At 37.8% G+C, this 11,952-nt stretch overlaps 1 protein-coding gene across 3 annotated transcripts in view; it reads left to right on the top strand.

The window, feature by feature from the left end:
- The window catches only part of LOC103463029 (voltage-dependent T-type calcium channel subunit alpha-1H-like), a 246,303-nt gene that overhangs the window by 103,578 nt on the left and 130,773 nt on the right, over positions 1–11,952 (top strand). For all 3 annotated transcript variants that reach the window (XM_017304531.1, XM_017304532.1, XM_017304529.1), the window contains exon 10: positions 3,790–4,139. In XM_017304531.1, coding sequence (XP_017160020.1) covers positions 3,790–4,139 — 350 coding nt within the window. The remainder of the gene's footprint in view (positions 1–3,789; positions 4,140–11,952) is intronic.

Here is an 11,952-nt window from a genome sequence, read left to right as displayed (position 1 = left end):
TACCCTGCCGTACCCTGCCATACCCTGCAGTACCCTGCCGTACCCTGCAGTACCCTGCCGTACCCTGAAGTACCCTGCAGTACCCTGCCGTACCCCCTTACTTTCACCCTGAGTAGACCCCCCTCCCCCGATTGGCTGCTCCGGCACTAATGCGCTCTTGGAGCGGTCGTCCCTCCTGCTTTGCTCAACCAAAACAGCAGCAGATGTCTCAGCACTGCGGAATATTGTTGATCGGATCGACGGACTACTGACTCGACAGACTGTTCGCAAGTAAGATGGACATATTACTGTGCATTTTTTGTGATTAGAATATTACTATACTGTATTTATGTCCACTGGCGAAACACCAGCTAATGGTGTTCAGCCCCCGCTCTGAAAGCTAACAGAGATTCCGTAAATTTTCAAATGTTTCAGTCATTCTCCAACATTTAGATTATCTGATACAAGAGCCTACTATAGAAATGAACCATTATAAAAATCATAACATTCACCAGGATAGTTTACACAGATGGTAATGTCTATTTAATTATTTAACTCTGTCAACGTAAGATAACTCGAAAATCTCCCGTTTTTGTTTTGAAGGTTTCCTACGACGTGATGAAGAAGAAATGTCTTTAAGGACAGACAGATTCACTGCAGCACGGATGAATCTCGTATCAAATTTTGGACCCAATCTCAGCTGCTGAATCTCTCTGAAGCCAGAACTCGTGGGCTGGAAAACGTGTGCATAATCATGTATAACCTAATGTATATTATTCAGTATTAATCATTTATTTATGTTTACATATGTAGCGGGGCATATTGTCCCGCCCGAATGTGCTGCTGCGCCCTCTTCCTCTTGCCCATATATGGAAGACGCTGTGGCGGAGCGCAGCTGGCTTGTTAGGGAGACAGGAAATCGGGTTTACATTTAAAAGCGGGTAGATCACTGAGGAGATCAGATGCAGGCTGATGACGCGTACAGAGGAAACGCACTTAGTGACGTCGAGCGCCGTTTACTGGTTTCACTTTAGAGAAGGTTGGCCTGCTACTGTTTCAGTTTTTGATTTGTTTCAATTTCATTTCTTTGTTTTACTTTTGTTACTTTAGATGGTTATTGTTGATTTAAAAGAACTTTTCTTGTTTTGCTGTGAAAGGGAGTTTCTATTGTAGCAAATCCTGTCGTGTGCGCTGGACATTACTCTAAGGAAATGAGGAAGGGAGGGTCAGTGCAGAGCACTGAAGTTGAGCTTTTTTTCATTCAGTATCATCAACATAAAGAAAAAAGGCAGAAAGAGACGATAAAGCCGATAATTAAAATGAGGTCGATAGGTTTCATTTATTGTGCGATTAATCAATTTATCGTTTATCGCGACAGGCCTATGTATTGCACTGTTGTTTCAAATGCTAAGTTCTTACTAGACATCTTGCTGTAAAACTTCAGATCAATTAGATCAATTAGAAATTTAAGACTAGACAAAATGGCAGAGCAATATAATATTACGAGAAAAAGCTACATAGTTTTTAAAGTTTAATCGGTAATACTTTTATACAAAATGACAGATCACAATTTCTTGGTCAATGTCAAGTTGTCATAACGAAGACATTTTGAATAATGTCAACTTTGTATTAAAAATGTCATTATTTACAGAATGACACTTTATGACAACAGTCATAAATATTCATAAAGACTTACTCATGTTCATGACAGGTGTTATGTCATGTTTATGACAGTGTCATGTCAGTCTTATTCACACCGTGTCAAATAAAGTGTTACCAAAATGAGAAAAACCATAACTAGAATCATTAAGAACAAAAGTGGAAAACAAGGCAACTGTGATGGACCAAGTTAAAAACAGGAGGAGTCACAGGATATTAATTAGAAAAATAGGGCTTTTTATTGTAACCCAAAGATTATAAATTACAAAAAGATAAACTGAGCTCATAAAAGAAGTCAAAGAAACAAAACTGAACTCAGGCAAAAATGTAAACAAACTGGCTGCACAAACAAACATAACTGACCTAACAAAGAAATGATACACAGAGGTTTATATACCGGCTGATCAAACCAATTAAGACACAATAGGAGTTACTAAACATAATACAATTACAAACACAAAAACAAATAACAGTACAGCTAAGTTTGGCTAAACTAAAGACTCACAAAATGAAAATCAAAAATATTAAAGTTTAAATACTAATATTTACTTAAATACAAACCTTATCTAAACAAAGAAATTACAAATTTCCCCTGCCAGCAGGAACTAGTGGTGTAGTCCAATCAGCATTTAGCCTGCTGATTGCTGAGCCCATCTTTTGTCTGACCACTCCAAGGCAGGTAAGTACCGGCAAAACACAAACAAAAGGTCAGTCTCAAGCAAACAAATTAAACTTAAGTTGATACAAATACACACGCTAACTAAATGTGCGCGCCAACATAAAGAACAAATGTATCCAAATCAACTAATAAATGTTTTACTGAAACTAAAGTGTGTTTGAATAAAAAAATTAATTGTGAATAAAAGAGTTACCAACTTCAGAGTGTGGCCATGGATTTGGCCATCACAGCAACTAAATAGAAAAACCTAAAGAACACCAAAAATCCAAAACACCCCACATCCCAACAACTTTACATGTTTTACAGGGCAAAGTAGTACTAGCTGTTGTAACAGACAATACAAGGTAGGTTAGGTAACAAAGAAAATGCACATACATTTTTTATCTAGTTCAGCAATAAATAATAAATGTTTCTGGGGCACTTTCCATATTCATGAAACAGAGCAGAAATTACTCAGTAGATCGTGTAATGTACTGCTGATGCATCTCAAGATAGGGCTCTTCTCAGCAAGATTTCTACAAGTCCTCCTGCTGGAAGAAGTCAACATTATCTGTAGACACAGACCACTGAATGAGCATATTGATTTCTCTATATCTTCCTTCAGTGAAACATGAATTTGTTAAAACTGCAATGACAAGTGGAGCCCTTTATACCAGATATGTGTTTGTTGTTATGTCATCAGAGAATTCCTTCCGAGCGGTTTCTTAATGAATTCTACTAAAATCTTAGCCCACCCAAGAACGCACATGTATACACACTCACACACAGAAGCATTGATGCGCATGCACACACAGACACACACATGCACACAACCCTTTTCTAATAAAACACCTCTCCCTCTGTGCAAACTGCCCAAACTTCACTTTGGATTTTTTTTGGATTTGCAATGTTTGGGGATGAGATGAAAAGAACTAGGATGAACTGACACAACTGGGCCTGTCACGATGACAAATTTTGCTGGATGACAAATAGTCTCAGAAGTCATTGTGATGAACAATAATGTTGTTCAGAGACCATTTTCCAGTAATATAAAGGTCTTGGCAAAATAATGCAAGAACACATCCTCACAGATCAGTTAACTTTCCATTCTAATGAGCATTTAACAGTGGAACAGTATTTATTTTGGACATTTTAAATATCTAACAAAAGAATAGAAACAAATAAAATTGATCATGTTGTTGTGCCAGTCTGCATTTTCATATGATTAGCTGAACAGTGCTCCCTGAGATTTTCTATGTTTTGGGATATTGTTTTATAAGCTGATTTTTTAATATCCCATGTTTCTGCATTATAATAAAAGTATCATCAACTTTACAGATAATCAACTGTGCATTTTTTTGTGAGTAAACTTAATAAATTAGCAGAGGATCGAACACCTATTTCCCCATTCACAGAAGGAAATGGGCCTGACTCATGAGTTTTGAGTGTTACTGTACAAGTCTTACATCCCGTCCTCTCTGGTGTGTGCACAGGTGTGTCTGCTGGTTATCCATCTCTCCCTCTGCCTGGTGAAGCCTCTGGAGATTCCTTGGTATGTCCTTACTGCGTCTACTACAACCAACTCGGTGAACATCCAGAGGAGCAGTCGGAAGACCCTCTCCATGGAAACTCATGCCACATCGACAACCTCTATCACAATGACAGTCCATGCCAGTGTAGCAGTCCACAGCGATCTGAGCCAAAGATAAGCATCTGGAAATGCCTTTGGCTGAGATTCCGAAACAAGTTAGAACTTATTGTCTGCAGCAGATACTTCAGCAGGGGAATCATGATTGCCATCCTCATTAACACGCTGTCAATGGGCATAGAGTACCACGAGCAGGTGAGCCATTAGACTGCTAGCATGTTTGTGTTAACATGCACGACTCGGTGCATGGCTCATTTAGACCGAATGTGACTCCTGTCTGACTGACGTGCTAATTACTGTGTGTGGAAAAGTCAACAAATTTATCCTCCAATCAAAACTTACAGCACCTGGCATATGGGATCTCAACACCAGTGTGCATGCTCGGCTGTGTGTGGGTGTATGCAGGCATGTCTGAGGAGATGGGGAAACTCATAAGACCTCCAGTGCTAATTAAAGTGTGACCCTGGGAAAAGAGTGAGAGACCGGAAATAGAGCAGAGTCGCAGGAGAAGACAGGAGTGAAGGGAAGAATCGGGTGGAGGAGGACAGATCTGACATTCTGATTGGCTGAATGGCAGCAGCAGACTGTGGAAAACGAGGGAAGATTTCATTTGCCATTCAGCCTGCTCCTTGACAAATCTGGATGGCCATAGCATAATGAATGTTGAATATTTAACTATAAGAGCTGCTTCATTTTATCCTACTTTTTTGCCTGGATACTCAGACATGGCTTCACAGCTATGTGATGAAATAACTTTACCAAATTATGAATAAAACCTATTTTTCAGTTACTATTTAAAAACTTTACACTTCAAAATGCAAAAATGTCCCTGTGAGTCATTGCAGTTCTGGAAAACACCTCAGATAAATTGGAATCTTCTGTGAGCTTTGTGTCAGGTCAGCATCACTGGGCATGCTCAGAATCCAGCTGCATGTTTACACAGCATTGCTGCTTTGCATAATCAGTGAGAAAACTCCCTGGCTGTGTTCATGGAAGTAAGGACACGTTACTCAAGCCTGTGGCATAAAGCATCCTGCTCGTGTTTGAAATTGACACTTTTTCTCCTACTTCAAGTTAATCATCGTGATTAATAAAAAAAAGACCAATATGTGAAAGCCCATTCACTGTAAAAGTGTTTTAATAATTTCTCAGTAATTACAAAGTTGACGTCTTAATGTTTTACTCAGCATCCTATTGGCACATAGCATGATTACCAAGATTAGTGCAGCTAGCATTACAAAGCATTCGTGTTTCCTGGTCAACATAGACATGTACATTAACTGCAAAATTTGTAAAAGGGTGCTGCTATTGCCATAGTTACCATGTTTCATAACAGTGAAGGGTTACAAGTTCAAAAGGATAAAGTAGAGCAACTCTGCACAGTAAAAAAAAATTCCGTAAAGAACAGCATATTAACATATTTTTTTCCCGTAATTTAACAGCTTTTATATGTAAAATTTTAAACACAAAAAACTGTTAAATTACGGAAAAAAATCAGCTGGAAATTCAGTAAAAAAACAGAAAATGTACTGGCAGAAAATTACCAGGACATTTTCAGCTTTTTTTCTTCTTCCAGAATTTCCATCAAAATATTTTCCATAATTTAACAGATTATGTCAAATATACCAACATTTTGTTAACCCAAATCTAAAATTCTCTGTCTTTTTACTCTGTCTTTTGTGAATTATTCACAAACTTTTTTCTAAAACCTTGGACATTTCCAAATACTTTTGTCTTCCAAACCATTGAAGTCTGTATTCTATACCATATATTAATTATAGTGTAAAATATATTAAAGTTAATGTATTTAATATATTCTTAGCATAATTTTGAAACAAAAAGGAATTCCAAGTCTACAGGAAATGTAGTTTAGAACACAAAACACTTAGTTTGAAAGTAGTTCATGCAAAGTGCTGTAAAAATGAAACCATTCGACAAACAAGTTGCAGATTTTATTTTGCAATTTAAGACCATAAATTGACGTCATCTAGTCTTTATAACTAACTTTCGCTATTATATATTAAGAGTTAAACATATTCTTGAGCTTGTTAATGTTTATCTTCTGTACATCACAACTAATTTATTGCATTTTACTAGACACATTTCAACGTATAAATTAAAAGTAAAGCAGTCTTGACTCTAGTCTTTGTGGTCAAACAATTTTGCTAATTACTATAAGATGGAACATACAAAAAATTGCTTTGGAACATGAAAATCATAGTTGTAAACAGGACCAACATACTTCAAAATAAATGCCGAAAAATAAATGAAATAMAGGTATAAATATTTAGTTAAAAATCAAATGCTACATAAACAGCCTAATGCCAACGACAGTGGAAGACACTGGATTCATGAGTGTGCACTCTCATTACCTCTAGTCGCTGTGAACATAAAACAAAACAGTCCATTTTATGTTTATGTTCTGCCAAAAAAGGTTAATCCAACTCTTAGGTCCAGTTACCAAGAGCTTGAAATGTTCTCTGACCAGTTCTTGTGCTTTGCAAAGGTTCTTGGAGCACTAAGTTTGATGAGATGACCAATCACGTTTAAACTTCAAAAGGCTCAAATTTTCCATGGATTCCAAGTCATTCCCCAGTTCATTAAGGGACTTGAACTATCTGGGTGGAATGCAAAGTTGCTTCTTCACCTTCGTCTGCATCGTGTCAGTCGACTTTGTTTAGAGAATGGATACTCAAGTTTAACACAGAAACACTTCATGTTATAAACATACTTTTCACAAAATGCTTCTAAATTACATTACAGCAGCACATCACCTTGCTCATCAGCATCTCACCAATTGCTAATACCTCTTTCACAAACAACAACATTGAGTAATTTTGATGAATTCTGACAGATAAAAAAAATCTACACGTCAATTGCAGATTTCTGGCCAATCTTTAAAAATCTGACTTGTCAATTCTGATTTTGGCCGATACTGATCGTCTTGTCTGAATATTGCTAAATGCAGAAAATGTCAGTGGGTTGGCAACAGTGGGGTGACTACTAATAACTGCAAACATGGAGACATGACCTGGTGGGTCGGTCTATCAGTCAAACGTCTCTAGAGGAAAGCGGTTGATTTTTAGATCTTAGCAGAGGTAGATAAGATCAGTGAACGAAATCACTTTCACATGTATTGGCGGATTACCAATCTTCAAAATTAAGGATTTGGGGAAGATGTATTGTGCACCCCTAACATACACAATACACAAATATTTTCTTTTGAAAATAAAAACATACACTGATTTTTGCATATTTGTTAAAATAAAGTCACCGTATCATGATTTTATGTTGAGATGTATAATTTGTGAAAATAAACTCCTCCACTCCCCCTGATCTACTATTTCCATCTGAAGAAATCCATCACTCCCAACCAAAACCAACCAATCAGAGACAGGAGGAAAGTCTTAGCACTGTCAATCAACCTCTTCATGCTGTCAGTCAACTTACCATTACGTTTATCCACTGTCATCGGTGTCCATGCTTGTTCATGCTAACTAGCCTTAACATTCATGAGAGCTGCAGCGTAGCCAAATGCAAGAGATCGGTGAGAAGTGGGATGAGCAGCACCACAAGAGTTTGTGATTGACACGCTAAGACCTGCCTCATGGCCCCGACTGTTTGAATCCAGTTAGCACTGGCTAACAGAAGAGCTACATTTTTTTCATAGCTTATCTCTCATGCAATATCACGACACAGTGACAGCTTCAACAAATATGTAAAAAAAATATAAGTTACACAGTGCTGCATTAGACATCATTAGAAAGACACATAAAACATTATGCCTATGTTGTAGAAAACGCCACATATTTCTTAATTTAAACTAAAGGTTTAACAGGTTGAGTAAAACAAAAACAAATGTACACACCTATTATAAAGATGTCTAGTTGCTTTCCAGGAAAAGTTCAGGAGTGTCTGGATGCAGCTGTTGAGGAGAGAAAACAAAACTATATAAGGAGAAAGAAATAGAAACATCAAAACAGGCACGTCTTCCAATAATTAAATTAGTTTTTTTTAACAAAAAAATGAAATCATTTGTTCTTACAACAAATTTAGAACAGTACTATTTATATAGTTTTTAAGCTAAGCTACAATAACCGACAATGAGTTTGCAAGCAGGCATTTCAGTAAAAACTCCCAATTGGAAGAATTTTAAACTTTTTTTGCAAACGTCACTTTTATTTACTCTCAGTGATGTTTGTTCCTATTTTAGAAATAGGAAAATTAACTAGCTGTATGTACAATCCACTGACTTACAATTTATATGAGGCAAGAAGCTTCTGACCTACTGTATCAATTTATCAACCTAACCTTATGGAGGAATTCAAAGGTGCTAAACTCATGAATTAAGAGACGATACACAAAACTCCATTCTCTCCGGCTCACTGACAACCAGGAAGACATTTAATGCACATCTGCGGAATCACATATTACATTTTCATCATCTCATTTCATCGTCTCAGGATCCAAAATGTCTTGTCTTCTGCTTCTGGCTTCGAGCATTTATACCACTTTCAGTCTGCTGTTGTGTATTGGAAACCATCTGACCAATGGCGTTCTGAATCTTGCTTCTGGCTCTGTTTTACATTGAGTGTGTGTTGGAAGTTCCGAGAATTCTGGGCCGACCTCGTGGAAGTTAAATCTGCTCCCTCAGAGGACCATTAGTCAGATTGTTAGTTCAGATCTGTCCAAACAGAGACTCTGGCTGAGTCCCTTGCCTGCCAGGAATGTCTTGTACAACACCTTATTTGGTGTTGAACCAGCACAACATAACACATTCCTTTTCAGTAAAATATATCTTAATGTGAATTAACACAACTTTTAACTATTAACATAATTATATTCCTCAACAACCTAATCTCAACATGCCTGATTAGAGCAACGAACATGCAACAAATTTAACGCCGACTGAAACACAAGCCGTCCCCACGTCAGTCTTACCGTCGTCCCCTGGTCTAACGCCCCCACATTACGTTCGTTTGTCTGTCCACTGGGGACTAATGGCTGCTCCCGCTCCCCCCAAGTTTACGTTCGTTCGTCGTTCGACCCCACCATACTCCCCACCACTTCCAACTACTCCCCACTCCAGGCGACATTTCCCATATTCTAAAACCCCAAACTTGACATGGAAAATATATTTACCGAAGTTAAATGGCCACCTGCTTTTATGTTAACAACCGGGACATCAAATCATGTTTAGCAAATAAGACAACTGCAGCTTGATATTTTTAAAAAGCAGGATTGAGACATAAGTAGCATGGCGCCATGAACGGTTAGCTTTCACACGACCAGTTAAGTTTGACTTGAAAAAATGGCCGGTACTTTGAATTTGGTAAAATACATATATAGTAATACAGCAATCACCGCGTTTTACTTTTATAATACACAAGCAAACACAGCATTTGTAAAAAAAATATATGCTTTTTTCGTAAAAAAAAAAAAAAAGACTGCAAAATAGTTTGCAATTATAGACTGTGCCAGGAGTCGCACGAAGTCAAACGAAGTCAACTACAAATATTTCAAAACATTATTCACAGAAAAGAATGTGCTCTTATTAGAGGTGTGCTGATCGATCGGTCACCGATCATAATCGGCCGATTTTTGTGAAAAAGTGCATGATCGGTGATCATTGGCTCTTGTTGCCGATACCGATCACCTGCATCTCATTTCGCAGCCTGCCTGTGCAGCTGGTCTCCTCTTTCCTTCACACTGCGCAAACGCGCAGCAACAAATCCTAAGGAATGTGGAAACGCACTGAGTGAATGGGGAAGTTTGAGTGTTGCGGCGGAACACGCAAACTTCTCCATTCACCGAGCATGTCAAAATGCATCAACACAACGAAGCTAATACGACATAAAAACAATGCCATACTTGACGGAGTTTGGCTACATCGAGGTTCACTGCAGTAAAAAAGACATATGGAGGATCAGATAGCAGGTAAAGCAGCACAGCTACAAACACTCACCCGGATTAGCATGACGGTCAGAAAGCTAAACAAATAACCCGCAAAATTATTTAAGTCTTGGAGCTGCGATGTAAGACGCTGGTTCTGCTCTCGCTGTTGAACCGCTGCTACGCGCTACAGGTAGTAATATTTCATAGACAGAGCGCCGCTTCTGCTCCACCTGGTAGTGACTCTCACACTGAACCTCTGCTTAAAGCTGCAGCATCTAACCTAAAAAAATACATTTTACATACGTATTAAAACTTTTGCTGTCCTAACATGAGACAGATAATYTCTAAAAAAATWATTGATCTCCTCCCTGGTCTGCATAATTACTCCACTCAGTCAGAAACAGCCACTCAGAACYARCAGTAATCAGCTAGCCGYCATGCTATCAGGAAGTTTTCATTCAGTAACTCTGTATTGTTTATTGTAATGGAACCTGTATTTGTTTTATAAGTTTTATACTTGAATTTTTTTGGCAATGTTGAGAGGTTTTATTTTGGCTCTTTGCATTATTTAGCCTTCATATGTTTTCAGTCTGTTAAAGATAGTATTATTGATAGCAGTACAATTTGCAGAATGCCTGTTTTGTTTAGTTTTCTTCTTGGAAAAAGTTATTAAAAACAGGTTTTGTCTAAATTAAGGTGAATTCATGGTTCCTTTTTCCACATAATGTAACCGGTAGTGTTTATGATAAAAAATAAATAATAATTATGTGATCGGTATAGGTATCGGCAGGAAAAAACCTGATCGGCACATCTCTAGTTCTTATTTATTTTACTTTACCAGGGAGGTGGCAGAGAGGTAACTCCATCTCTTAATCCAACCGAAGTCCAAAAGATATATGTTCCAGGGTCCGGTTAGCGACCTTGAAATGTCGTCTGACCAGTTTTTGCGGTTCGCGAAGGTTCTTGTTCCCATGATGCAATGCGTACAATGTTAAATACAGTACAAATACCTGTAAAACTAACAATGGAAAAATTCCTTCAAATTTCTACTGTACATTTACCCGTTTTTTTAGTTTTTTTTTTTTTTTTTTACAGTGTGCAGTTTCCAGCCTTCCTGTCATTTTTTTTTTCATTTTTAAACATTTTTAAAAACAATGTCTTGGCCAAGATAATTTGCTCCATCAAGGAATTTGTTTGGTTTTCAAGCACTGACATCATAGAATCATAAAGTATATAAACAAGTTATTGGTTTTTAACACTTCAGTGATATTGAAATGACTTATTCTTAAACCAGTAACCACATCCTCCCTGAAGAGTGCTGTTGCCAACACATCCTGGTCGATATTAATATAGCACATTAATTGGCCAGAAAGACTAATTTGGTTGTTTGGGACTTTGCTGGTCTGTGTTCTGGCCTCCTTGAAGCTGAAATTGACAGTTTCCAGTCACCAGACTATTTTTCTGCAGTTCTCCAATATAAATCCTTTATAAAATTTATATGCTTGTCACAACTAATAAGAAAATTTGCAGTTGGTCTTTTTAAAAAAAAAACAAAAAAAACACCATTGCTTCTTGTCGATACTGCTCGTCATCCTGTGCATTTTCTCATGAATGGTGCCACATTTGTAATGAAAATGTATTTATGAGCTGACCAACAGAAGTGAATATGTGGGTTGCACTCAGAGGTCGCCTTTACACAATATTTTCTGTATTTGACAGTTTTTTTGTTTGTTTTTTAAACCACGGGAAAATTTAAAGCCCGTCGGTTATTTTGACAATTTATAATTAACACCGCTGACTGACTGAAGCACACGGGAAGACATTATAGACTTTACGCAAAGAGTTCATCGCAGGTGAAACTAAAGTCAATCAATAAAAAAAAATCCTTTCTGAATCTCATCTGATGGACTCTGAACTAAATGTGTCTTTCTGACCGGAGCTGACAGCGAGTTGACGAGTTATGGACCAAACGCTTTGGAGAGTCTGCGCATTGCAAATCTTTGGTTGAAATGGCGCCTTTAATCAGTGGCGCAAAAAGTGGGTATGCAGGGTATGCAACGCATAGGGGCGCAGCACCAGAGGGGGCGCCAAAACCCCGTCTGGAGGGGGCGGC

Source organism: Poecilia reticulata, linkage group LG1 (genome assembly GCF_000633615.1).
Source record: "Poecilia reticulata strain Guanapo linkage group LG1, Guppy_female_1.0+MT, whole genome shotgun sequence".
NCBI classification, from domain to species: domain Eukaryota; kingdom Metazoa; phylum Chordata; class Actinopteri; order Cyprinodontiformes; family Poeciliidae; genus Poecilia; species Poecilia reticulata.
Note: the sequence above shows the minus strand (reverse complement) of the source record. Positions and strands in the feature narration are given on the sequence as shown.